This window comes from Erinaceus europaeus, chromosome 20 (assembly GCF_950295315.1).
Source record: "Erinaceus europaeus chromosome 20, mEriEur2.1, whole genome shotgun sequence".
Lineage (NCBI taxonomy): Eukaryota > Metazoa > Chordata > Mammalia > Eulipotyphla > Erinaceidae > Erinaceus > Erinaceus europaeus.
Genome location: NC_080181.1, coordinates 57,464,607 through 57,488,819, shown reverse-complemented (window position 1 = coordinate 57,488,819; position 24,213 = coordinate 57,464,607). Strand labels below are relative to the sequence as shown.

The 24,213-nt window shown below is 45.3% G+C and overlaps 1 protein-coding gene across 5 annotated transcripts in view; it reads left to right on the top strand.

Annotated features, from left to right (window-relative positions):
• The window catches only part of BNC1 (basonuclin zinc finger protein 1), a 31,637-nt gene extending 11,227 nt beyond the window's left edge, over positions 1 to 20,410 (top strand). The window contains exons 2-6 of one of the 5 annotated variants that reach the window (XR_009546642.1): positions 5,817 to 5,916; positions 6,903 to 7,138; positions 10,519 to 12,380; positions 19,608 to 19,776; positions 20,293 to 20,410. Coding sequence is in view for 4 of the 5 variants with exons in the window: in XM_060179521.1 (XP_060035504.1) it covers positions 5,817 to 5,916; positions 6,903 to 7,138; positions 10,519 to 12,380; positions 17,308 to 17,995 (2,886 nt within the window). In the remaining variant the exon portion in view is untranslated. Of the gene's footprint in view, positions 1 to 5,816; positions 5,917 to 6,902; positions 7,139 to 10,518; positions 12,381 to 17,213; positions 19,434 to 19,607; positions 19,777 to 20,292 lie in introns of those variants that run through there. The other 4 variants (XM_060179521.1, XM_060179523.1, XM_060179520.1 and 1 more) reach the window with 4 other exon arrangements.
• The last annotated feature ends 3,803 nt before the right edge of the window (positions 20,411 to 24,213 follow it).

The window sequence follows — 24,213 nt, the reverse complement described above, 5'->3', positions numbered from 1 at the left end:
ATCCTATGGGTTTGTATAATTGTATAATGACATGTATACATCACTGTAATATTATACAAAGTATTTTCATTGCCCTAAAATCTTCTGTTTTCTGCCAGTTCCTTCCTCTGCCCCTCACACCAGCCCCCTCCCAGCCAGTGATCTTTTTAGTGTCTCTGTAGTTTTTCCTTTTCCAGAATGTTGTAGAGTTGGAATTGTGCAGTTTATAGCCTTGTAGCCTTTTCAGACTTCTCTCACTTAAAACATATTTAAGGTTCCTTCACATCTTTTCATGGTTTAATAGCTCATATCTTTTTATCACTGAATAATAATAGCCAGTTACCAGAATGGACTAAAGTTTATTTATCCATTCATTTGCTGAGGGATGTTGGTTACTTCTAAGTTTTAGCAACAGTGACTGCAACAGCTGTTACAGTTTTTGTGTGGACATAGCTTTCAGCTACTTTGGGCAAATACCAAGGGGCGTGATCACTGGATCATATGATGAGTATGTTTGGTTTTATAGAAGCTATTCAAGTCACTTCCCATAGTGGCTATAATATTTTGCATTTCCATCTGCAATGAATGAGAATTCCTGTTATTCCATATCCTTACAAGTACTCTATTTTTTTAATTAGAGGGTTAATAATTTATAGTATTTTTTAACACACAGGCACAGCCTCTCATCTCCCCTCAAAGTGTGACTGAGTTGCTTCCAAGTTTGGGCTACTACAAACTGTGCTGCTGTGAACATCAGTGTGTATGGGTCTTTATGGGTAAATATTTAGGAGAGGGATTGCTGGGTGATAAGGTATATCCTTTTCTAGAGTTCTGCCAACATTGTTTATTGAAGAACTCTGCTTTTTCCAGTTGGTGTTTTAGGGTCCCTTGTCAAAAATTAGTTAACTGTAGGTATGGGGGCATATTCCTGGACTCTATTCTATTCCACTGGTCAGTTTGTCTATTGTGGTTCCAGTACCAGGACATTTTGATCATAGTGGCTCTGTAGTTTTTGGGTCAGGAATCATAGTGCCTCCATTATTGTTCTTTTCTTTCAGGATTTCTTTTTTTATCTGGATATTCTCTATCTCCAGGTAAACTTTTACATATTCTATTCTACTGTTTTGAAGAAATCTGATGAGACTTCGATAGGGATTGTGTCAAATCTGTATATGGCTCTGGGTAGAATAGTCATTTTGACAGCGTTAATATTCTGTATGTCAACGTGCCAGGTTTGGGCCATCCTAATTGGTGTGTAAGGCACTAAGTATTTTTATCTAGATATAATTCACTTTCCATCAAATTCACCCTTAAGTATACAAGTAAGTGGCTAACTATATTTATAGAATTCTGCAACATCACCAGTACCTTATTTTAGATCGGTTTCATAACTTCCAAAAAGAAACTCCGAAGGGGGCTGGACAGTAGTCCACCCAGTTGATCGCACATGTAACCATGCATAAGGACCCAGGTTTGAGTCCCTGCTCACCATTTGCAGGCAGGAAAGCTTCACAAGCAGTGAAGTAGGTCTCAGGTCTCTCTCTCTCTGCCTGTCTGTCTTCACTCCCCCCTTGATTTCTCTCAATCCTATCTAATGAAAAAAGGGGGGACAAGAAACTCTAGTGAAAATGTAAAACATCTGGTCTTCAAAGAATACTGTGAAGAAATGAAAAGATAATTCAAAAGTGGGAGAAAATACTTGAAAATCTATATCTGATATAGGACCTAAAAGCCTAGAAAATGTAAATACTCCTGCAACTAAATATAAACAGATAAATCCAGTTTAAAAATGGTCAAAAGATATATCTCCAGAGAAGATAGATGTGGCCTATGAGCACACAGAAAGCACACTGAGTGTCACAAGCCATCAGGGACATGAGATGAAAACCTCAGTGTGGGAAGGGAAGGAGAGAGAACCAGAGCATCACTATTGCAATTGTGATGCTAAACATTGTTTTTGGGACCTCATGTTTGTGAGTTCAAAGCTTTATCCAATGAGTCACCTCCTGGGCCACCATAGAACAGGCGTTTTTATCTTTGCTAGTGTGAAACATTACATTTCAGATGCAGGGGTAGATAGCATAATAGTTATGCAAAGAGACTCTCATGCCTGAGGAACCGGGAGATCCCCCCTCACCCCCCACTGCAGGCTGGATTAGCTATCAACAGGCAAGGGGGTGAGGCCAGGTAGACAGACATCATTAAGGTTATGCAAAGGATCTTTCCTGACTGAGGTTCCAAAGTCCCAAATTCAATCCCTACCTACCACCACAGCTGAGTAAAAAGAAAAGAAAAGGAAAAAAAAAAAAGAAAGAAAAGAAAACCTCAGTGTGATGCCAGTGTGTGGCCAATAGGATAGTTACAAGTAAGAAAATAAGCAATAGCAAATGTTGGTATGGAACTGGAGACATTGGAACCCTCATATGTTGCTGGTGAGAGTGTTAAATGGTACAGAAAAACACTTAAGCAGTTCCTTGGAAAGCTGGGCATAGAGTCACTTACTATCCAGCAGTGCCATCCCTAGGAGTCTATCTGAACCAGAAAGAGAAGCTAAGACATAGTTCCACCATGAACTTTCATATAGGGATTCTCTGGGAGTGACAACAATCTTCACAAATTAGATTGGGATGGTGTCTACACACTGCAGTGTACTGAAAAATCACTGAGTGGCACACTTTAACCGGGTGACAGAGTAGGGAATGTAAATTATACCTCAATTTAAAGCTGTTTTTAAAAATATGGAAACAAAGCGTGTTGCTCCACACTCGAAGTCGCTGCTCATTCCTGCCTGCTCCTCCACAGCATTGCTTTCTGCCTCTGTGGACTGGCCTGTGCTTGATTTTCCTGTAAACGAAATCATACAACCCACAACTTTGTATCCTTGCCTTCTTCCACTTAGAATGTTTTCCAGGTTCAGACATATGGTAGCATATGTAGGGCTTCGTTCCTTTTCACTGCTTGGTAATGTTCCTTTTTGTGGATATGCTACATTTAGTTTACCTTTTCATCAGTTTATGAGCACTGACATTTTCTTTCTTTCTTTTTTTAATTTTTTTATCTTTATTTTTTGGATAGAAATAGCCAGAAATCGAGAAGGGGAGGGAGAGAGGGAGAGAGACGGAGAGACACCTGCGGCCCTGCTTCACCACTCATGAAGCTTTCCCCCTGCAGGTAGGGACTGGGTGCTCGAACCTGGGTCCTTGTGCACTGTAACATGTGCACCCAACCAGGTGCCCCAAAAGCACTGGCATTTGTTGTATGCTTTACATTGGGTAGTTCTCCCCCGCCGAGAGAATTGGATCAGTCCAGTTAGTTTCGCGGCCGCTTGGCCCCGCCCCTAGGAACCCCGCGAGAGGGCCAGAGTTCCATAGTGGAAGAGTTGCAGAGTTCCAGAGTTCCTGAGTTCCAGAGTAAGAGAGAGTGCTTGCGCCGCCGCAAAGAGACAGCAGAGTTCTGTTTGGTGATTAGTTTGTCTTAGTTTATGAATCGTTGTTCTTGAATAAAGAAATACAGCTTCCCTGCCCAGCCGTTGTCTCCGCGTCTCTGTTACCCGCCCGTGAAGCTAGACCGGCCAGCTAGAGCTTTCCAAAATTTTAACAACAGGCATTTTCACTTTGTAGCTACTGTAGTGCTGCTGTGGACATGCAGGTACACGTTTTGTATGGACATTTGCTCTGGTTTCTCATAGCCACATGCTAGGTGTGAAATTTCTGGTTCATATGGTAACTGTGTTTAATATTTTTTGACAAACTACCAAAATGTTTTCCAAAGCAGCTACACCCTTTTACAATCCTGTTAGCAACAAGTTTTTAAGTGAAGACTAATTATCTACCCTTTTTTGCCTCCAAGGTTATTGCGGGGGCTCGGTGCCAGCACTATGAATCCACAGCTCCTGGTGGCCATTTTTTCCATTATATTGGGTAGAACAGAGAGAAATTGAGAGAGGAGGGGGAGAGAGAGGGGAAAGAGACAGAGAGAGACCTGCAGACCTGCTTCATCTCTCATGAAGCTTCCCCTCTGCAGGTGGGAAGCCAGGGGCTCGAATGCAGATCCTTGCATGGGTCCTTGTGCTTTATATTATGTGCACTTAACCCAGTGCGCCACCGCTCAGCCTCCAATATCTACTCTTTAATGTGAACTTCCCAAGTCCTGAGTCAGATTCTCCTTTACACTGTCCCCACACAAAGCCACATAATCCCTCAACTGGTAGATGGATGTTTAAATCTTTAACTGCAGGATGTTCCTCCCCCCACCCCAACACACATACTCTCCTTAGTTCTGAACCCCTCTTAAGTCATTTGGATTCTAATGGCTCTTTCTGGGAACCTCACTGATAGGGCTCCTGGGAGAGCTTTTCTCTTTAATAATGGGTAATATTTTTCAGGCTACTGTGCCCCTTTGAGAAATTAATGTTAGGGCACACAGTATGTGGGAGACCCAAGTTAAAACTTCCAGTCACCACGCGGGAGCACCAGGCTCAGAGGAGACTTCACAGGCAGGGGTCTGCAGCTGTGGAGTCTCACCATTCTCAAGCTCTTTCCCTCTTAAGTCTCTCACCCTCTGTCTGGAAAACAGAAAAGAGAAATAATAGTCCACCAGTAGTGTGAAATCACAGAGGCATGAAGCCCCAGCAAGAGAGAGAGAGAAATGGGGGGGGACCTTTTCTGAGTACTTTTTAGACGTGGACGTCACTGTTTTCTGTCTCAGCAGTATATTTGCACACTGTACACCCCACACCATACAAACACCAAATGAGCCGCTGGCAGGTTGAGCCTATGTGCTGGCCATGTAGTCCCATGAGAGGTCTCATCTTCACTCTGGTCATCCAGCACATGTTCAGTCTGTTTTGATTTCAGCCTCTGTATCATCTCAGGTTAACAAATCCCATGTGTGAGCTGCTCTTGCTGCAAGTTACAGTTCTCCTATCCCCTTGTTTGGAGACAGACTCTGTATACCTCTAGAGTTGCCGCTCTCATCAGCTCAGAAACTTGCTAATAGGTAGGGCAGAGAGCATATAGGTATGCAAAAAGACTTAAATGCCTATGGCTGCAAAGTCCCCACACCACCATAAGCTAGAGCTGAGCAGCAAGCACTCTCTTTATAAGAGAAAAGAGCAGTTCAGTTCCGTCACCTTTATAACATGCAAGATACCTCCTTCTGTTGGTATGCATGAGACTCCTTCTGTTTCATTTGGTTTAAATCCCCCCTGCTTAACACTATTCTATTTACATAACCACTTCATTCTATTTACATAACCACTGTAAACAAGTACCACCTTCCCTCCAGGGCATTGGTGGTTCAGTGATAGGATTCTCGCCTGCTCTGCCCCCTCCTTGTCACACTCTGATTTTCACCAGTTACTTTTCTCTCTACCCTCTCTATGTCACATCCTGTTTCCACCCTACTTGGCAAGTATATATAAAGACAGCATTGTGAGTTTTACAGTACTTTACCTTGAGTTTAGCTTAGCTCGGCTTAGATTGTGCTGCGTCCTGCATGAATAAAGAGATACTGCCTACAGCTCAACCATGAGTCCCTGATCGTCTGTTACCCGCCCGTGAAGCCAGCCTGGTGAAAACAACATAACCCGTCGAAAACAACATCCTTCCTAAGAGTTTGTGGTGTTTTCTGCCCATCCTCATGTGCAGAGCATCTGTGTGATGTGCTTACATGCCCATGTCCCAGCATTTACTCCTCTGCTTGGGGCACCATGTACTCCTGCATGCCTAGCATGAGATAAGAACATCATCACTCACTGAGTGTCCTGAGAGGAGGGAAATTTTTGTTGTGTCAGTGTGATGTATGTTTCTAACAGGTTCCTGTGTTCTCTTTTGCAGGCTATCGGCTGTACTCTGAACTGTAGTTGTCAAAGCTTCAAGCCAGGGAAAATAAACCACCGTCAGTGTGAGCAGTGCAGACACGGATGGGTAGCCCACGGTAATTACTCCTCCCATTGGTTTGTAGTGTTTGTGTTCCCTCCAGGATAACATAGGGCTATTCAGGAATGAATTTAATTTCTAATAATGACCTCATTTGTAAATGTCTCCTGTGTGCTAGGCAATAGGCTAAGAGTTCTACATATGTCCCCCTTGTAACTTAACAACTCTCAGTGATTATGTCATCAGCCTTATTCTAAAGGTGCAGAAACTGCTATATCAGAGCTGTCAGTGGCAACAATATGTTTTGTGCCACATGATAGAGAATCCTCTATCCTAGGGTTGTCAGGTCACATAGGAATTGCCAGTTAGATTTGAACTTCAGATAAATAATAATTTTCACCTAACTATATTCTGGGAACTCTGCAGATTAGTATAAGTCAATTCTATTTATCCATTGTTTATCTGAAGTCCGTATTCAGACCTAACTGGGCATTCTGAATTTCTCTTTGCTAAACTTGACAACACTGAACTAGTCATGTGTGGCTTCTGCATACTCAAAATGTGACTAGACTGAATTTCTAACTTAATGTTAGTTGAGTTAAAACTAAATTTTAAAAGCCTTTGTGGCTAATGCCTCTTTCTTTGAACAGCACAAATTCTGTGATTTAATTTGCCAAGTCTGGCAACTAGGTAGACTCAACCCCTGGTGACCAGCACCGCTGGTCATAATCCATGACTCTGCTGTGCATAGTGTTCCCCTGTGACTGAGCAGTCCAATGCCAGACTTCTTCCTGGTTCTCTCAGTCATGTGCCCACCCCCTTGTCTCTACCCCTTTCCCTTGTTACTGAAGTGTGGCTACTGCCGGAGAGCAGCTATTTTGGAAATTGCTGTGAATAAAGTGAAGACTGGTCACTATTAAGATTATTGTTCAAATATGTGTGTTTATTCTGTTGGAGCAAAAAAAAAAAAACCAGAATTATCTCTAGTATACTTCCAGTACCCCCCCCAATAGAACCTTTAAGACAATTTTTTTTTTCCTTCAGCTCTAAGTAAATTGAGGATACCTGCTGTGTATCCAGCAAGCCAGGTGGAAATTGTCCAGTCCAATGTGGTATTTGATATCAGCAGTCTCATGCTCTATGGGACCCAGGCCATTCCTGTTCGCCTGAAAATCCTGCTGGACCGTCTCTTCAGTGTGTTGAAGCAAGAAGAGGTGCTCCAGATCCTCCATGCTCTGGATTGGACTCTGCAGGACTACATCCGTGGATATGTGCTACAGGTACAGTGGCCACAGCTCTGGTGCCCTAAACTGTCTCCTAAAAGTCACAGGCCATAAATGATGGAACCTAGTCATTGACCAGCAGCCATGGGTGGCTGCTCTGCCCTTTAATACATTTTTTTGGTGCCAAGGCTTTACACCCGTGTGATTCCACTGCTCCTGCAGATTTGCTCTTAGTTTCAGATAGAAAAAGAGGCAGAAAGTAAGAGATGACACAACACCACTTCACAGTTCATGAAACTGCTGTACATAAGTGCTCCCATGTGGCTCTAGGAAGTCAAACCTGAGTGCTTGCACAGAGTAAAGTGCTCCCATGTGTCCCCAGAGGAGCAAACCTAGGTACCCACACATGGTAAAGTGTGTGCCCTGGGTGAGCTATTTATCTCCTGGCCCCTAATGCCTGCTCTAATGGCTGAAGCCCCTACTTGAGGTTCTGTGGAGGGCAAGGAATCCAGTGCTTTCCCCAAGATACTTGTGTAACATTAGGACATGGAAACATTAGTCTTTACTTGGGTTCCACTAAACCAGTTCTTCATACATTGTATTTGGTGCTACCTCCATTTCTTTCATCATCTCCAAACTACCTACTGAGACAAATGCTATCCATGTCACCTTTTACTAGGGAGTATGGAATAATCAAAGAGCTCACGGTATAGAACATAAGACAAAGAATTACAGATTCATGCCACACCTTTCTATTCTTTTATATATATTTGTATTGGAGAATTAATGATTTACAGTGGATACAGTTGTTGGTATATATGTAAAATTTCTCAGTTTTATGCAAAACTTTCACCCCCAGCCTAAGTCTTCCTCCACCATCATGCACCAGGACCTGAAAGCAAAAGTCCTTTACTTTGGTGCAATACCCCAAACCCAGTCCAATTCCTGCTTTGTGTTTTCCCTTCTGTTCTTATTTCTCAATTTCTGTCCGTGAGTGAGATCATTCCATATTCATCCTTTTTTTGTATAACTGATCTCACTTCACAGGATTCCTTCAAACTCCATCCAAGAGGAGGTAAAGAAGGTGAAATCATCATCTTCATAGCTGAGTAATATTCCATTGTGTATGTAGACCACAACTTTCTTAGCCACTCATCTGTTGTTGGACACTTTCAGGTTTTGGCTGTTATAGGTTGTGCTACTCTGAGCACAGGTACACACAGATCTCTTTGGATGGGTGGTTTGGTTCCTTAGGATCTATTCCTAGAAGAGGAACTGCAGGGCCATGGAGAAGATCCTCTTCTAGCCTCCAGACTGCTCTCCACAGGGGTTAGACCAATTGGCATTCCCACCAGGAGTGCAAGAGGGTTCATTTACCCCTGCTGCCTCTCCAACATTTCTTGTTACTATCCCTTCTGATGTTGATTCTCACAGGAATGAAGTGGGGTCTCATTGTTGTCTTTATGAACATTTCTTTGCACCCTCCTATTCTTTAGACCCTCTGCCTCCTCACTAATGCTTTCGCTCATAGTATCAACCCTTTTGTGATATGTCTTTGTTTTTTCTCTTTCTCATTCTCTTTCTCCCCATTTTTGTTTTTTGTCCCTTGTATTTCTCATCTGTCTGTTGTTCCTTGCCCTTCATCCAGTCTCTCCTCTCTTTGCTTTACAGAGCAGTGAACCTCTCTTCATACCTTGCTGTGGGGGCAGGCTTCATATTTTATATCCAGAATTCATAATATTTCCACAGAGAGCACTATTTCCTTTGAAGAGTCCTATCATCTCTCTGATATAAGAAAAAAAAATACATTCAAGGGGAGTCAGGCAGTAGCACAGTGGGTTAAGTGCACATTGCACAAAGCATAAGGACCAGTGTAAGGATCCCGGTTCAAGCCCCCAGCTCCCCACCTGCAGAGGAGTCACTTCATGAGCAATGAAGCAGGTCTGCAAGTATCTATCTTTCTCTCCCCCTCTTTGTCTTCCCCCCATCTCCATTTCTCTCTGTCCTATCCAACAATGCCGACATCAATAACAATAACTACAACAATAAAACAACAAGGGCAACAAAAGGGAAATTAATAAATAAGTAAATATTTTAAAAAGTACATTCAATCCCCCAGTCCCCACCTACAGGAGGAAAGCTTCAGCTTTACGAGTGGTGAAGCAGTGCTGCAGGTGTATCTCTTCCTCTCTATCTCTCTCTTCCTCTCGATTTCTGGCTGTCTCTATCCAGTAAATAAAGATAATTTTTTTTTAATTTTTAATTCTTTTAAAAAATATAAGTACATATTTTTCTTGTCATTACTCTAGAAAATGTCAACTTAGATAAAAGTTTCAATGCAATGAGGGGATGGGTATGTTTCTAAGACTAACATATACTTCAGTCCTACTCAGGTTGGCCATGCCATCCAAATAGCAACCATGCAGTCATTTACTGACCTAGACCGTTTCCATTATCCCTGTCAGTAGGTAGATTAGCCCCATCTTCCAGCTGAAAACTGGGAGACTCAGAGTGCTTCCAAGTCTTGCTGACGTCACTCAACCCAGAACTGGAATCCACTTCTTTCTAACTCTGAAGTCTTAATCTTCCTCTGCAAACACTTTTGTTCCCCTTGCATGCCTGACCCCCAGCAGGCTAGAAACAACCTTTTATGTAGAGTAGCATTATGATCTTACATTATGACATAGACCAATATTTAATGACCCTGATCATCTTGCTTTCTAGTGTTAGTATTAAAAATATGGAATCAATTACCTTGAACCTCTAGTGCCTGAAAAATTTATGATGCTACATTCCTCTTCATCTTCAAATCGTACGTGCACTGTGAAAAATCTCAGTAGGCCATCAAATGCATGTTGTGTTATAAAATATTTATTGTAGTTTTGAGGAAAGTTAGGCCTTGCTAGAGTCTGAAAGATCTCTAGCACTCCAGTATAATTATAGCTCTGTTTGTGAACAGGAGCTATAGGTCAATACAGCTTCATTTGTCTTCTGATGCTGGTTTATTAGGATTATTAAACTTGTAGTGAATAAAACTCGAGCTGTATCGAGGGCTAATTGCAACATCTATACAGTTTAGATAAGGAAGTTGCTACTGCTCACATATGTATCTTAATTTTAGTGGGGCAAATTATCATGCCTTAGGCAAGACAGTCAGCTGATCTGAAATAAGGTGGAAAATAATCACCAAATTTCCCTTAGGCCTGAGCAGCGTTGTCGTATTTCTTTCTTTTGGAACACTGCTTACATTTGTGTGGTTTATTTTCTGCAGAGTTTCTGGTCTAGGACAGTGCAGTGAGGGGTTTTGTGGTCCTCTGGAGAGGGAGGTCATTTTCTAACACACACAGAGGTGCTCAGTCTGCTGGTGACCACATGACACTTTCTCTGAGAAAATGGTGAGAAGGTGGACTAACTGCCTTTTCCAACCCTGGCTTTAGGATGCATCAGGGAAGGTGCTGGACCACTGGAGCATCATGACCAGCGAGGAGGAAGTGGCCACTCTGCAGCAGTTCCTTCGGTTTGGAGAAACCAAGTCCATTGTTGAACTCATGGCAATCCAGGAGAAAGAGGAGCAGCCCATCATCATGGCACCCTCCTCAGCCAGTGTAGACATCAGGGCTTTCATCGAGAGTTGTGGCCACAGGGGCGCTGGCCTCCCCAGCCCTGCGGACAGAGGGAGCCTCGGCAGCATCCACCCCTTCGAGAACCTCATAAACAACATGGCTTTGATGCTCCCCTTCCAATTCTTCAACCCCGTGCCTCCCTCACTGGTCGGGTCGCTACCTGAGCGGTACGTGCTGGAGCAGGGCCAGGACCAAAGGCGGGACCCCCGGCAAGAAGTGCACACACCCTTCCCTGATGGGGGTTTCCTAACCGCCAGGTCCACACCGTGTCAGGTTGAGAAGGAACCATGTCTTAACTATCCAGACGCTGTCACGAAAAAGGAAGACACTGCCCACTTGAGTGACTCCAGCTCATACCACATTGTCACTAAACTTGAAAGGACACAGCTGTCCCCCGAGAGCAAAGTGAAGTCAGAGAGGAGCAGCCTGGGCACCAAGAAGGGCCGGGTGTTCTGCACAGCCTGTGAGAAGACCTTCTATGACAAAGGCACCCTCAAGATCCACTATAATGCCGTTCACCTGAAGATCAAGCACAAGTGCACCATTGAAGGCTGCAACATGGTCTTCAGTTCCCTGAGGAGCCGGAACCGCCACAGTGCCAACCCCAACCCCCGGCTGCACATGCCCATGAACAGGAACAACCGGGACAAAGACCTCAGGAACAGCCTCCAGCTGGCCGCCGCCTCCGACAATTACAAGCACTCAGGTTTCACAATGACCCCTCCTGACTGTAGGCCTCTGCCTGGCTACACTGTGTCGGGGGATGACTCCAAGAGCCAGACGGCCTTCTCCAGCCTCGGGCAGAATGGAGTGCTCTTCCCCAACCTAAAGACAGCACAGCCAGTCCTGCCTTTCTATTGCAGCCCAGCCACTCCAGCAGAGCTGGCCAACACACCCGGGGGGCTGCCTTCTCTGCCCCTGCTGTCCTCGTCAACCCCAGAACACCTGCTTTCAAATGACATGCCCTTTGATGCCCTTCCCAAGAAGAAGTCCCGCAAGTCCAGTATGCCTATCAAAATCGAGAAGGAGGCCGTGGAAATAACTCATGAGAAGAAACTCAGCTCAGATGAAGACATGCCCCTACAGGTGGTCAGTGAAGATGAGCCTGAGGCCTGCAGTCCCAGGTCCGACGGGGGACCTGAAGAGCGGTACACAACCTCAGGAAGCTTAGGGACACCCCTCCCCAAAGGAGAGAGGCCCTACCATCAAGAGTCAGGGAAGGAATCCAGTGGAGCCCCAGGCCACACCCCCGAGCAGGTCACACACAGCTGGGAAAGGCAGCCGGAGCAGAAAACGGCACTGACTGGGATGCCAAGGGAGGCAGAGGATCGTGGCGGAGAGCTGCCCCTCACTCCTGGGTTGGAACCATGTGCTCCTTTCCCTGACTACATCCAGCTGCAGCAGCACCTGCTGGCCAGTGGGCTCCTCAGTGCTCTGTCCACCAGAGGAATGGCTTTTCCTTGTTTTCAAGATTCTAAAGAACTGGAACACACAAGCCAGCACACATTAGTGAGGAAGAAGGAAGAACACAGCTTCCAGTGTGATATCTGCAAGAAGACCTTTAAAAATGCTTGTGGGGTTAAAATGCACCACAAGAACATGCATGCTAAAGAGAGACACACGTGCACAATGGAGGGCTGCCAAGCCACCTTCCCGTCACGCAGGAGCAGAGACAGGTAAGCCACCAGGTAACAGTCAGCCTTTCCTGAACCTCCACAGGCATGTGACTCACCTGGAGACCTGTCAGAACACAGACTTCCAGACTCAGTCTGAGAACGTCTGCCTCAGTAGATCCAGGGTAAAGCCCAAGAAGTTGGATTGCTGAGTTCCCAGGTGTGATATTGTATTCCACAGTTTAAGGAACACTCGTCTATAGAATCACATTCCTTCCAAAACTTCCAAAAGTCTAGACTTATTTAGCCTTAAGAACATATCTGAAATGATGATGTGATGCTGTTTTTAGTCTTTTACTAAAATACCTCTTCCTGTGAGTCTCATACACCTATTCAGTATAGAGATACCCACTGACTATGAGCCATTAATGTGATATTATAGTGCATACATCACTCTGCCTTCCTAAGAGCTGAGAAATCTGCATTCAGGAATATATCTAACCCAGGAGTTTGGGATAAAGAGTAGTAAACTAGTTCTCACAAGAAAAGAAGGAGGGGGGAGCATTTAAAATTAATGTCATTCTTGAAAATGTATCTAATTGTCATAATATTAAATTCACTTATTTAAATAGTTTCTCTGATTTCTACTTAACTAGCTGTACTTGAACACAAGAATAGGACTGGTAAAACATCTCACTTTATATGTACACAACCCATCCCTCACTGCATTGAAGGGAGCTTCTGTGCTACCCTCTCTCTCTCTCTCTCTCTCTCTCTCTCTACCTCCCTCTCCCCCACCCTTAATCTAAAAAAAAAGGAAGAATAAGTGCTTGAGTGAAAATGTTTACAACAGTAAGATATCAGAGAACAAAGACAATTAGCCCGTTTTCAGGGTTTGAGGTACTGGTTGAAAGGTGAGAAGTCTGTTGGTGTTAGTTTTCTTGGCTCATCCAGTCAAACTGTTTATGAAGTGCCAAGTGTAGGATAGACCTCACCACTGCCCTACCATTTTATTTGTGCTTTCCATAATGAACTTGAGTCATGGGACTACACTGCAGGTCACCTTCCTCCCAAGCCTATAAAGGGGAGAGTACACACACACACACACACACACACACACACACACACACACACGGTCACCTTCCTCCCAAGCCTATAAAGGGGAGAGTAAACACACACACACACACTCTCTCTCTCTCTCTCTCTCTCTCTCTCTCTCTCTCTCTCTCTCTCTCTCTTTCACACTTTACCCCAAGGGACTTTAATGAAAGAATCTGCTCTCTGATGAAACACAATATGATAAGTACCAAATGGCTCACGAAATTAAAATGTTCCATCTGCTTAAAGAAGCTTGACTTGAAGCAGCTCAGCACCACCACCACCTCAGTGCAGACTTTAATGCCTGATTTATTAAGAGGGTGAAAATGTACAGATCCCACACATATTCCAAGACAGAGCTCACAAGAACATGTTGTCTGTAGCGCATAGAACAGACCACAGGTGATATGAGTTAAAATTCCTCTTTTTGTTGCTGGGATGTGAACCAAAGCCTCAGGATCCCCTGATTAGTGGACCAGTCCTTCCCCTTCCACATGAAGTGTTCATGAGTGAGCTCACTTATGAGGGAGAGATGATGTATTGGGCATACTAGCCTTGATACTTATGAAATAATTCTTTGGACCCATAATGTCAGGTCATTTAAAAGACAGGATAAAGGGACTTTTTTGTGTCATATTTCTTTCTTCAGAGCCTAATTATTTTCTGAGCTATTTGTAGATGTAAAACTCTGGCCCAGCCCCTAAAGGAAAGCAGCATGCATTCTGAGTTTGAGCTCTAATTCTAGCAGTCCAGAACTTAGAATGTATTTTGCTTCAAACTTGTGATTGAAATGACACCATATGAAATAGGTCCAATGGCATTTCTCAGAGTCAGAGATGAGACTGCATGGCTGTAAAGATAAATTCTCCTGGTGGAGCCACTGCTCCAGCCAGCAGCAGTCAGGAACTGGGACAGCACCTGGATGTTTGGTTAGCCAACAAATATTTAACAAAGTCTGTGTTAAGTGCTGTGGACACAAACACTGCTCATGAAGGCCAGTGATGGAGACAGACCATAATGGACAATTTCTGATGACAGTGATAGCTGCCATCTCCATAGCATTCCAGGCTGCTCTGGGGGCATGGGAGGGCACCTAGCCAGAAGTTGGGGATGACTTCCAGAAAGAAAGGGTATGCTTAAACCAATGACTCTCAAACACTTTGATCTCACAAACCCTTTACAAAGTCTTTTTCCCCATTTTTTATTTGTGATTAATAGTGGGTTACAAGATTGTAGGTTTATAGGTGGGGTTAGATAGCATAATAGTTATGCAAAGACATTCTCATGCCTGAGGCTCCAAAGTCCCAGGTTCAATCCCCCACACCACCGTAAACCAGAGCTGAACAGTTCTCTGGTAAAAATAATAATAAAAATTAAAAGATTGTAGTGCTACAGGGTATATAGTCCCACCTTCCCATCTCCCAAAGATAACCACCATAATTATCACAAAATCTGAGAAACAGTTTTCTTGTTTCTGCTAAACATCAGAACCCTCAAGAGTTTTTGTCTGTTTGGGTTTGTACCTACCAGTACTTAACTGCATTTGAAATAAAAGCTGAAAAGTGAAATACATTACATCGCTTTAAAATAATAAGCCTATTGTAAGTGAACATACACTAACAGTTAAATGAAAAGTAAGTTTATTTTCCAAAAAAAAAACTTAAAAGAGTGGCTTTGTTTTACATTTTTTGAAGTTTCTTCAGTGCCCGACTTAGCAGAAGACAGGCTGAATCTCATGTCAACCTTGTCATTCAACCTGATGCAACATTATCTGTTACGGAGCCTCTGGAGATTCCACTGTGAAGTTGTGAGATAATGAGGGTGAAGGACAAACAGTGTCTTAGTATTATTATGAAGTGAGTCATGACTTCAGGGACCCCTGGGAAGGGACCCAGAGATCATAGAGTATGTGAACTCTGGTCTCAGTCAACCTGACCACTCAGAAAGGGAGGCTTGAAATAAAGAAATACAGACATGGGGAGTGGGTGTGATGTTATCAAAGTCCTGGACGCAGACGGCCTGGAAGGTGGCCCCAGGTTTGGCAGTGGGAGGAATCACTGGTTTTAGGGAAATGCATCTAACCCTCCAAGGTCTAAGAAAGGAGAGGAGCACAAGCCAACTCTTTGTGGCCAAGGTGCACTCTAAGAGTTGACTGTGAAGCCCAGAGATTTGCTCAGTTGTGTCAGTGACTCCTCAGCACAAGCTTCTAGTAAATGTGTTTATCTAGTTGTTTTTTTAACCACTCGTATGTGCTAGAGCCACTATGTCAACCCAGTGTCTGTCTGGTTTTCTGCCAACACATACTTGCCCTTCTACACAGAGCTATGCTGACATAATCACAGGGCAGTGAGTGGTGCACTTGAGAGTTGCCTGCAAAGTGGGTGATCTGGGAGTATAATTCTGATCATGTCCAGAAAAGACTGTGAGAGGAATAGAGGGGCTACACTGAAAAGCAAATTTTATACATTTTTACGAAGTAGGATTAAAAGTACCTCACTGTGTCTTGGTAGATATAGAAAAGGAAAATCCAGGGGGGCAGACAGTAGTGCAGGGGGTTAAGTGCACATGGCACAAAGTGCACCAACCGGCTTAAGGATCCCAGTTGGAGCCCCGGTTCCCCACCTGCATGGGGGTCGCTTCACAAGCAGTGAATTAGATTTGCAGGTGTCTATCTTTCTCTCCCCCTCTCTGTCTTTCTGTCCTCTTTCGATTTCTCTCTGTCCTGTCCAACAATGACAATAATAATAACAATAACAATGATAAACAGCAAGGGGGGAAATGGCCTCCAGGAGCAGTGGATTCGTAGTGCAGGCACCAAGCCCCAGTGATAACCCTGGAGATAATAAATAAACAAACAAACAACTCCTGACAGCACGGCCAAAAAAAAAAAGAAAGAAGAAAGGAAAATCCAGTTCTGAGTTATTTTGGTGGTTGTGTTTTTCCCAATTTGACCCTGCTAGTGGGAGAGGGCTTTTCCCAGTACTCCTGCCTGTGTCTCTTGGTAAGGGCCAATTTTACTAGTAATAAGTTAGCAGAGATCTCAGAGTAAGGCTGACAGTGAATTGACAAGTTACGTGAAATAATATTGTGTGTGTCATAATGGGTACTCATTACCTGCCCTTCAGGGGTAATCATCGGGTGGGAGAGTGGCGGGACGCTCACAGTGCTGCACTTGCAAAACTCCTGTCTGGTCTATAGTGAAACGTTGCAAATATGGGCTGAAGTCAACACACATGCACACATATACTCACATAATTTCACCCACACCTACAGAACTCCCAGGATGATAAGTGTGCAAATGCTCTAGAGTATAAAATGTCACATAGACAGACTAGGCTTCCTAGTAGCTACCTTACAAAACAAGTGAAGTAAGGTCTGGTAACTTATTCTCTCTTATTCAGTTAACCTAAAATATTCCTTTAGTTTGACCCTGACTACACTTCAGGTGCTCAGAAGCCACAGAAGGGAGCAAGTGCTCTCCCATCGGACAGGGCAGCTCTAGCAGAGACTCTTTCCTGATTTCCATGAATGAAGTCCTCTGTCTAGTCCCCTAAAGCCTGAGGCCACTTTTCGCCTGTGGTCTTCTGATTCTCGTGCCCCTAGAATTGACTGATTGAAATGGTCTAGTCATACTAGAATGGGTTCAGGAAGTTATGGTGGAATTAAAAAGAACTCTGTACATCTAGTCTCCAGTGACTCCTGGTGAATGTTTACTTGCAGCAGCAGGAAGAGCAGCGGGCCAGTGTCTGTGAAACACGCCTCACCTCCTGCCTCTTTATCATTACTTCTCTGCCACAGGTTTTCCCTGACGCCTCCGTAATGTCTCCACTGAGAACGATGCTGATTTTCAAAAAAGTCCAGCCTGTTGCTAACCATCTTTTCACTCTTGTAGACACAGTTCAAACCTAAGCCTCCACCAGAAAGTGTTGACCCAAGAAGCGCTGGAGAGCAGTGAAGACCACTTCCACGCAGCATTCCTTCTGAAAGATGTGGCAAAAGAAGCCTACCAGAATGTGGCTTTTACACCGCAAGCCAACCAGACATCAGTCATCTTTAAGGGGACGAGCCGAATGGGCAATCTGGTTTACCCTATAGCCCCAGTCTCCGGCACCACCCTGGAGAACTACAGCTCGGGTTCGCCCGGTGAAGGCACCATCCTGGATCTGAGTACTACCTCGAGCATAAAGTCGGAGAGCAGCAGCCATTCCTTGTGGGACTCAGATGGGGCAAGTGAGGAAGATATGGTATTTGTGGAGGACAGTGATGGCCACTGTGAAGGACAGGGCCTGGTTGCCGGGGAAGAAGAGTACCCCCTCTGTGTCCTGATGGAGAAGGCTGACCAGAGCCTTGCCAGCTTGCCTCCTGGCTTGCCCATAACATGTCACCTCTGCCAGAAGACATACAGTAACAAAGGGACCTTCCGGGCCCACTACAAAACAGTGCACCTCCGCCAGCAGCACAAATGCAAAGTTCCAGGGTGCAATACCATGTTCTCATCAGTACGCAGCCGAAACAGACACAGCCAGAACCCCAATCTGCACAGAAGCCTGGCCCCATCTCCCAGTCCCCTGCAGGGATGAGACCACCTGGACATGGGTAGGCACCTGTGACAATTCAGGAATAAGATAGCCAGAGAAGTCTTTCTAAGCTCATTAAGATCATACAAGGCAAGTCAGGGAAAAATTACTTGAGTTGACTTTCCAATATTCTACCGAGGACAAGCAAGATCAGCCTGTGGGGAGCTGACACTGGTGTAGCCTTTTCTTTCCTTTTTCCTAGCCCGTAAGGGTTTTCACTGACATGACCAAAACTTAAAGAAACAGTTTCTCCAGATTTCTTCATGCATTCCCTGGGAGAGCTCCAGGCCTGCAGATGGACATCAGATCAATGTGAGCAGCCAGAAGTGAGGTTTACAGTAAGCTGCCCTTGCTAGAGGTCAGCTGGGCATCCTGGGGAGGATGAAGCACAGGTGAAGGCCAGGCCCCAGCCACCACATTTGAGTTCCTGCTTTATGAATCTGAGATCCAGATCTCAGGCTTGGAAAATGACTTTGTAAGACTCTCCACTTGGAGCAGAGAATTGCTTTCATGGTATATGTTCTTCCAGGGAGCTGTCAGAGGAAGTGGACTGGCCTCTCCCTGGCAGGGACTTAGATATACCAAGAGTGGCAGTTCTTGCTCTGTAACATGCTTAAGCAGCTGGCTGGTATTCCATACACTAAAAAGCAGTGCTCTTCGGTTTGATTTTAAATGATTTCTGCTGATATTTAATTTGTGTTTTGGGTGACCTCTGCCCCAGAGTAGGACAAGTGATAACCTCGACTTCAAGCCACCAGCTGTTCTTATTGGGGGGCTTTGGAGTCTTCACTTTATTCCCTGTGAATTGAACACATGCTTCTGGCAGGACAGTTTGTAGACGACACTCCAACCCATGCACTTAGAAAATGTGATTCTGATGGTCGTGCATTTTCAGTGTCACTGGGTCTTCAGTCTCTGCCCTTTTATGTGTGGATGGACTTCCAAGTTCTCATGGCAGAAAGAAGACTAGTACTTGATTGCCATGCTATATGTATTAATATCGAAATTATTCTAAGTGTAATCCACATCCATATACATGTGTACAGTTGTAGAAAGAAACCAGCTCCTGAGACCCAGCACTGACATAGTCTGAGCATCTGAGAAGACCAAAAGGAACTGATTTTGTAGTAAGACTTTGAGTTAATACCGTTCTGAACTTACAGTTGATTTAAGTAATGAAAAACATCCTGAAAGAAAATCAAGGATTGTAAGAGAGAGATTCCTCTAGCCCAAAAGTGGGAAAAGCCAACAAGCTGTTCCTGATTATTTCAACATTTTTAACTTAAAATTTTTCTCTGCTTAAAGAGAGATGTATCTTTCAACTGTTCTGGTACCCAGCTGTCTAATATTCTAGTTTCCCAAAAATGGAGAAATTTGTATACAACTGAGTTTTCTATGGTTTAATAAAATACATGACACAGTTTTTGTTTAAAAAGGCAAATAGTGATAAAGCCAATTTTATTGTATGGATGGACTATCAATTGTAAAAATGATGCACGTACTCACACATGCACACACACATACCACACACACACAAAAATTGTTTATGAACTTCTTTTCTGTCCTACTAATGTATCGATAAAAGTGATTCCATCTACCAACCTTCCCCTCTCAGGCGGCTTCGTCTTCCATTGGAAGGAGAGGAATCATCCACAGGGAGCTCCCTATCTCCCAGCACCTGAGCCCCAACTGTAGGTCAGCTCTCTTGCCTGGATAAGTGCAGTCGCCAGCTGCTCTGCTGTGTCCATTCTTGCCTCTCCTAGCAGCCAAAACAGTGCAAAGATGTGAGTCAGATCATGTGCTTCTCCTGCTGAAGCCCCTCCAGTTGCTTCCTTTCTCATACCAAGGATGACACCCTCCGGAGGCCTACAAGGCCCTAAGCCATCTCGCAGTCCTACTCCTGCCCCACGCTTTCCCCAGTGGCCTTCCATTCCAGTCCTGGTCAGCTTCCTCTCCCTTCCCTACAGCCACTTTTCAGGATAACCATATGTACCCTCCCATCTCCAGAGTGGCTGAGCTCACTCCTCTCAAGGAAGTGGACAAGAGCCTCTTCCGCTGCCCCTACCCCCTTGTCCATTCCTCTCAGTTTGTCCATACCCATACCTGCCCTTTCTGGCCACATGAGGTGGGCTGTCAGGGAGCTTCAGGTGTCTGTGAGAGAGCAGAACCCTGGCACCCCTTCCATCCACTTTGCTGCCACATCCAGAACTACAGCAGTCCCCATGGGCCCAAAGACTCTCACTGAGGAATCCAGTAGTCCCTGGCTCATCCTCTCTGGTTTTATTCCCTTGTGTCTGCAGGTGGCTGTGTTGCTGAGCCAGGAAGCAGATGCCAATAGGACCAAATATGCACGGATTTTTTTAAAGAAATACTCGAGAGAAAATAGGAAGGCAGCCAGCAAATTCAATGCAGGTCAGCTTCTAAGTGGAGGAGGCAAGGAGGCAGAGCTGGGTGAAAGAACACACGACTGTGTGTAGTTCCAGGAAGGTTTGGCAAGGCCCCAGGGAGTCCCTGAGCCAAGGCCACCCATGAGAGCAGGCCCGCTTCTCCTGGAACGAGTTCCCTGAGACCTGAGTCCCCACCATGCTCAGTCATGTGCTCTTAGTGTTGTGGCCTCTGCAGATGTGGCAATGAGCTCTGGGTCAAGTCTTCCTGGTGCCCTGTGTCCTAGAAGCCCAGGGAAGTGTTCTCATGATCTTTAAGGCTGACATTCTCCCCCTTACTCCTCCAGCTGCCTCAGAGAGATGGTTCCATCTCCCTTTCTCTCCCATTTGGCATCAGGTTCATCCCATCTACTGGCCCCACTTTCCTAGCCAGTAACTCTTCCAAATCTCTAACACTTTAGTGATTAAAAGAAAGAAAAGCTAACTTCCTGCATCCCTGGTCCTTTTAGTGACCTTTCTTCCTCCTTGTACAACTGAGGTCCTTAAAAATTAGATCTAGGGAGTCAGCCAGTAGTGCAGCAGATTAAGCACACATGGCGTGAAGTGCAAGGACCAGCATAAGGATCCTGGTCAACAAGGGCAACAAAAGGGAAAATAAATAAATAAATAAATATAAAATTTTTTTTAAAAAAGTAGACCTAATGCCATCAGATTACTTCCACTCTGGCCCTAACGGGAGCTCCTCCCACCAACACTCCCAGGGTGTACTTCTCTGGTTCACCCTGAACCTCCGTGGCTTTCCTGCTCGTCACTGTGACATCTGCTCTAGGCTGAGACCCCCTAGTCTGTGCCTCCAGCAGGATCCCAGCAGGCTGGATATCCTGGAATGAGCCACAGTCCCTGCAGCTCAGTGACCACCAGGCTCGCTTTGTGCTCCCCTGCCAGTCAAACCTTTTTCCTCCTGGATCTGGGTCGAGCAGGTGGCGTTAAGACCCACTGGTCAACCCTAAGTCAAACCTCATTTGTTAACAAGTCCCAACTGACAGGCTTGGTTGTAGGTGCTGCGGTTTGACTCCATCTAGAACAGGGTTCTCAAACTCGTGACAAGTGAACATTTGGGTCAGAGAAAACTTTCTGAAGGTGGACATTTTCCCTGTGCTTTGTAGGATACTATGGCCTCTCCCCACTCCATGACAGCACCACCTTCCAAATTATGAGCCTTAAAAATATCTCCGTATGCTAACCTTGTCCTGTGGCAGCGGGTGACAAAATAGACCAAAATTTTAGACTAAAGGAAGGGCCCTGCCACTCATTCTGCTTAAGCAAAAGTGAACTGGGCTCCTGGGAGAGGCAGCCCAACTCAGCTTCTCCTCCCACCCAAGGACCTGGGGGCCCATGGGCAACACCTTTGCGCCAGACTTTCTTCCTCCAGGCTACGAGGTCGTCTCTGCCATGAGTATTGGGACTAGAAGGGAGCATCCGAGTAGGAATGCCAGCTGTGAGGTCCTGAGCAGAATAACCTGCTTTGGCTGTCCATCTGAGCCAGAGTTCTTAGTGGCCGGGGACATGGCCCAGCAGGTAGAGCCTGTGCTCTACAGGACTTGCATGCCAGAGGTTCCAGGCTCAAGTCACCATGTCATGGGTAACAACAGTACTCTTTCTGTGTCTCACGTGAAATAAATAATACAAACCTTTTTCAAAAACCAGTTTGAAAAGAAACATTAAAAGTGACTTCAGACAAACTGCACACAGGACTGAGTGTCACCTGGCACTTTAAGTGACACTCTAGAAGTTGGTGATTGCCGTACTAATCACAGAGAGATGGCGTGCTTTATATTATTTGGGTCTTTGCTCCAGGGTTATCACTGGGGCTCGCAGCAGCACTATGAATCCACTGATCCTGCGGCCATTTGTTCTTTTTTTTGTATAGGACAGAGGGAAATTGAGAGAGGAGGGGAAGACAGAGGGAGAAAGAAAGGTAGACACCAGCAGACCTGCTTCACCGCCTGTGAAAGGACATCCCCCCCTCAAACTCGGATCCTAGCGCCAGTCCTTGCACTTTGTACTGTGTGCGTTTAACCCAGTGCGCCACCACCCAGCCCTCTGATTTATAGTCTTTGTAAAGGACTGGAAAGACTGGAGGAAAAAGAAATTATCTCTTTTTTCCCACCAGGGTTATCGTTGGGACTCAGTGCCAGCATTATAAGTTGCTCCTGGTGACCATTTTTTTCCCATTTTATTGGACAGGACAAAGAGAAACAGAGAGGAGGGGAGGTGGGGGGAGATAGGAGAGGTGAGAGGTAGGGAACGGGGACTCAGCGGGTCCTTGCGCGCCTCTCACAATGTGCGCACCACTGTGTGCCCGCAGACCGGCCTGGAAAAGGGAAATTGGCATGTCATTTTTTGGCTCTCATCGATAGCTGATGCAGGATCAAGTTCCTGTTTGCTGGTGGACATCTCCCTCTATTGGAATTTCTGGGTCATCGCACTGTCTGTCTCCTCCATTCCAAATTCAGTGGAAGAGCTTTCCTGAATGTTCTTACGTCCCTTCTGGGAGCTGAGTGCCTGAACTTAAAACAGTGGTTTGGTTGGGGGACATCACACAGACCTCTGTCCCTCTCCACTGGGCACTGCCTTCCTGGAAACCTGCCTTCCTAAAATTAGAGCCCCTCCAGCCTTCCAGCCGGCCACAATGAACTAGGTGGAAAGACACTCAGCGGCTGCCCACCTCTGCAGCCCACGTTGACAACCTTAAACATCTGAATTCTTTTTCATTTTTTTCTTTTCTTTTTTTTTTTCTTATGGTGGAATTAATGGTTTTCAGTAAATACAGTTATTGATACATGTGTAAAATTTCTCAATTTTCTGCAAAACACTGTCACCCCTAAAGGACATCTGAACTCTGGAGGCCTCCTCTCTCCATCTGGAAAACAGGGGTTCCCATGAAAACCTCCGAGGACCCCACACGCCAAGGGTCCTGATCGCCAAGTAGCTGACTACCACCACCTAGAATCCACCCACTTCTGGTTTTACACCATAAGTTTAATATTCTGTCTGTCTGGTGCTGCTGAAATAGTTTGAAATGTATGCAGTGGATGATAGCAGAAGCCCTGTAGGGGCTTCTGGTTCCTGGCCCGGACACCTCTATGCACTGTGTCTGGGTATGAGCTCACATTGTTCTGTTCCTCCAGCTGGGACAGAGGGAATGGCAGGCTGGGCACCCTTGTCTTGACTCAGAGCAATGCTCAACCCAAAGCAGGTACTCAGAGTGTGTGAATTGTAGGCCTCCTTCCCCAGCCCCAGAAATCCATTCACAGCAGTAGGCTCAGTCACTTGTCATGGACTCGAGGGAACTTTCACCTCTTCCAAGAAGAAAGTGCATTTGGTCCAGTTGGAAAGCAAGCTCACTGGAATTGGTCAAAAAGGTTTAGTGGAGAGTCTGGCGGTAGCGCAGCAGGTTAAGCGCACGTGGCACAAAGCACAAGGGCTGGCTAAGGATCCCGGTTCGAGCCCCCGGCTCCCCACCTGCAGAGGAGTCATTTCACAGGCGGTGAAGCAGGTCTGCAGGTGTCTGTCTTTCTCTCCCCCTCTCTGTCTTCCCCTCCTCTCTCCATTTCTCTCTGTCCTATCCAACAACAACGACATCAATAACAACAACAATGTTACACAACAAGGGCAACAAAAGGGGAAAAATGGCCTCCAGGAGCAGTGGATTCATAGTGCAGGCACCAAGCCCCAGCAATAACCCTGGAGGCAAAAAAAAAAAAGTTTAGTGAACAGAGCTTCCTGGAGATGGCTGACCCACTCCATCATGCTAACATTTTCCAAAGCTTCACT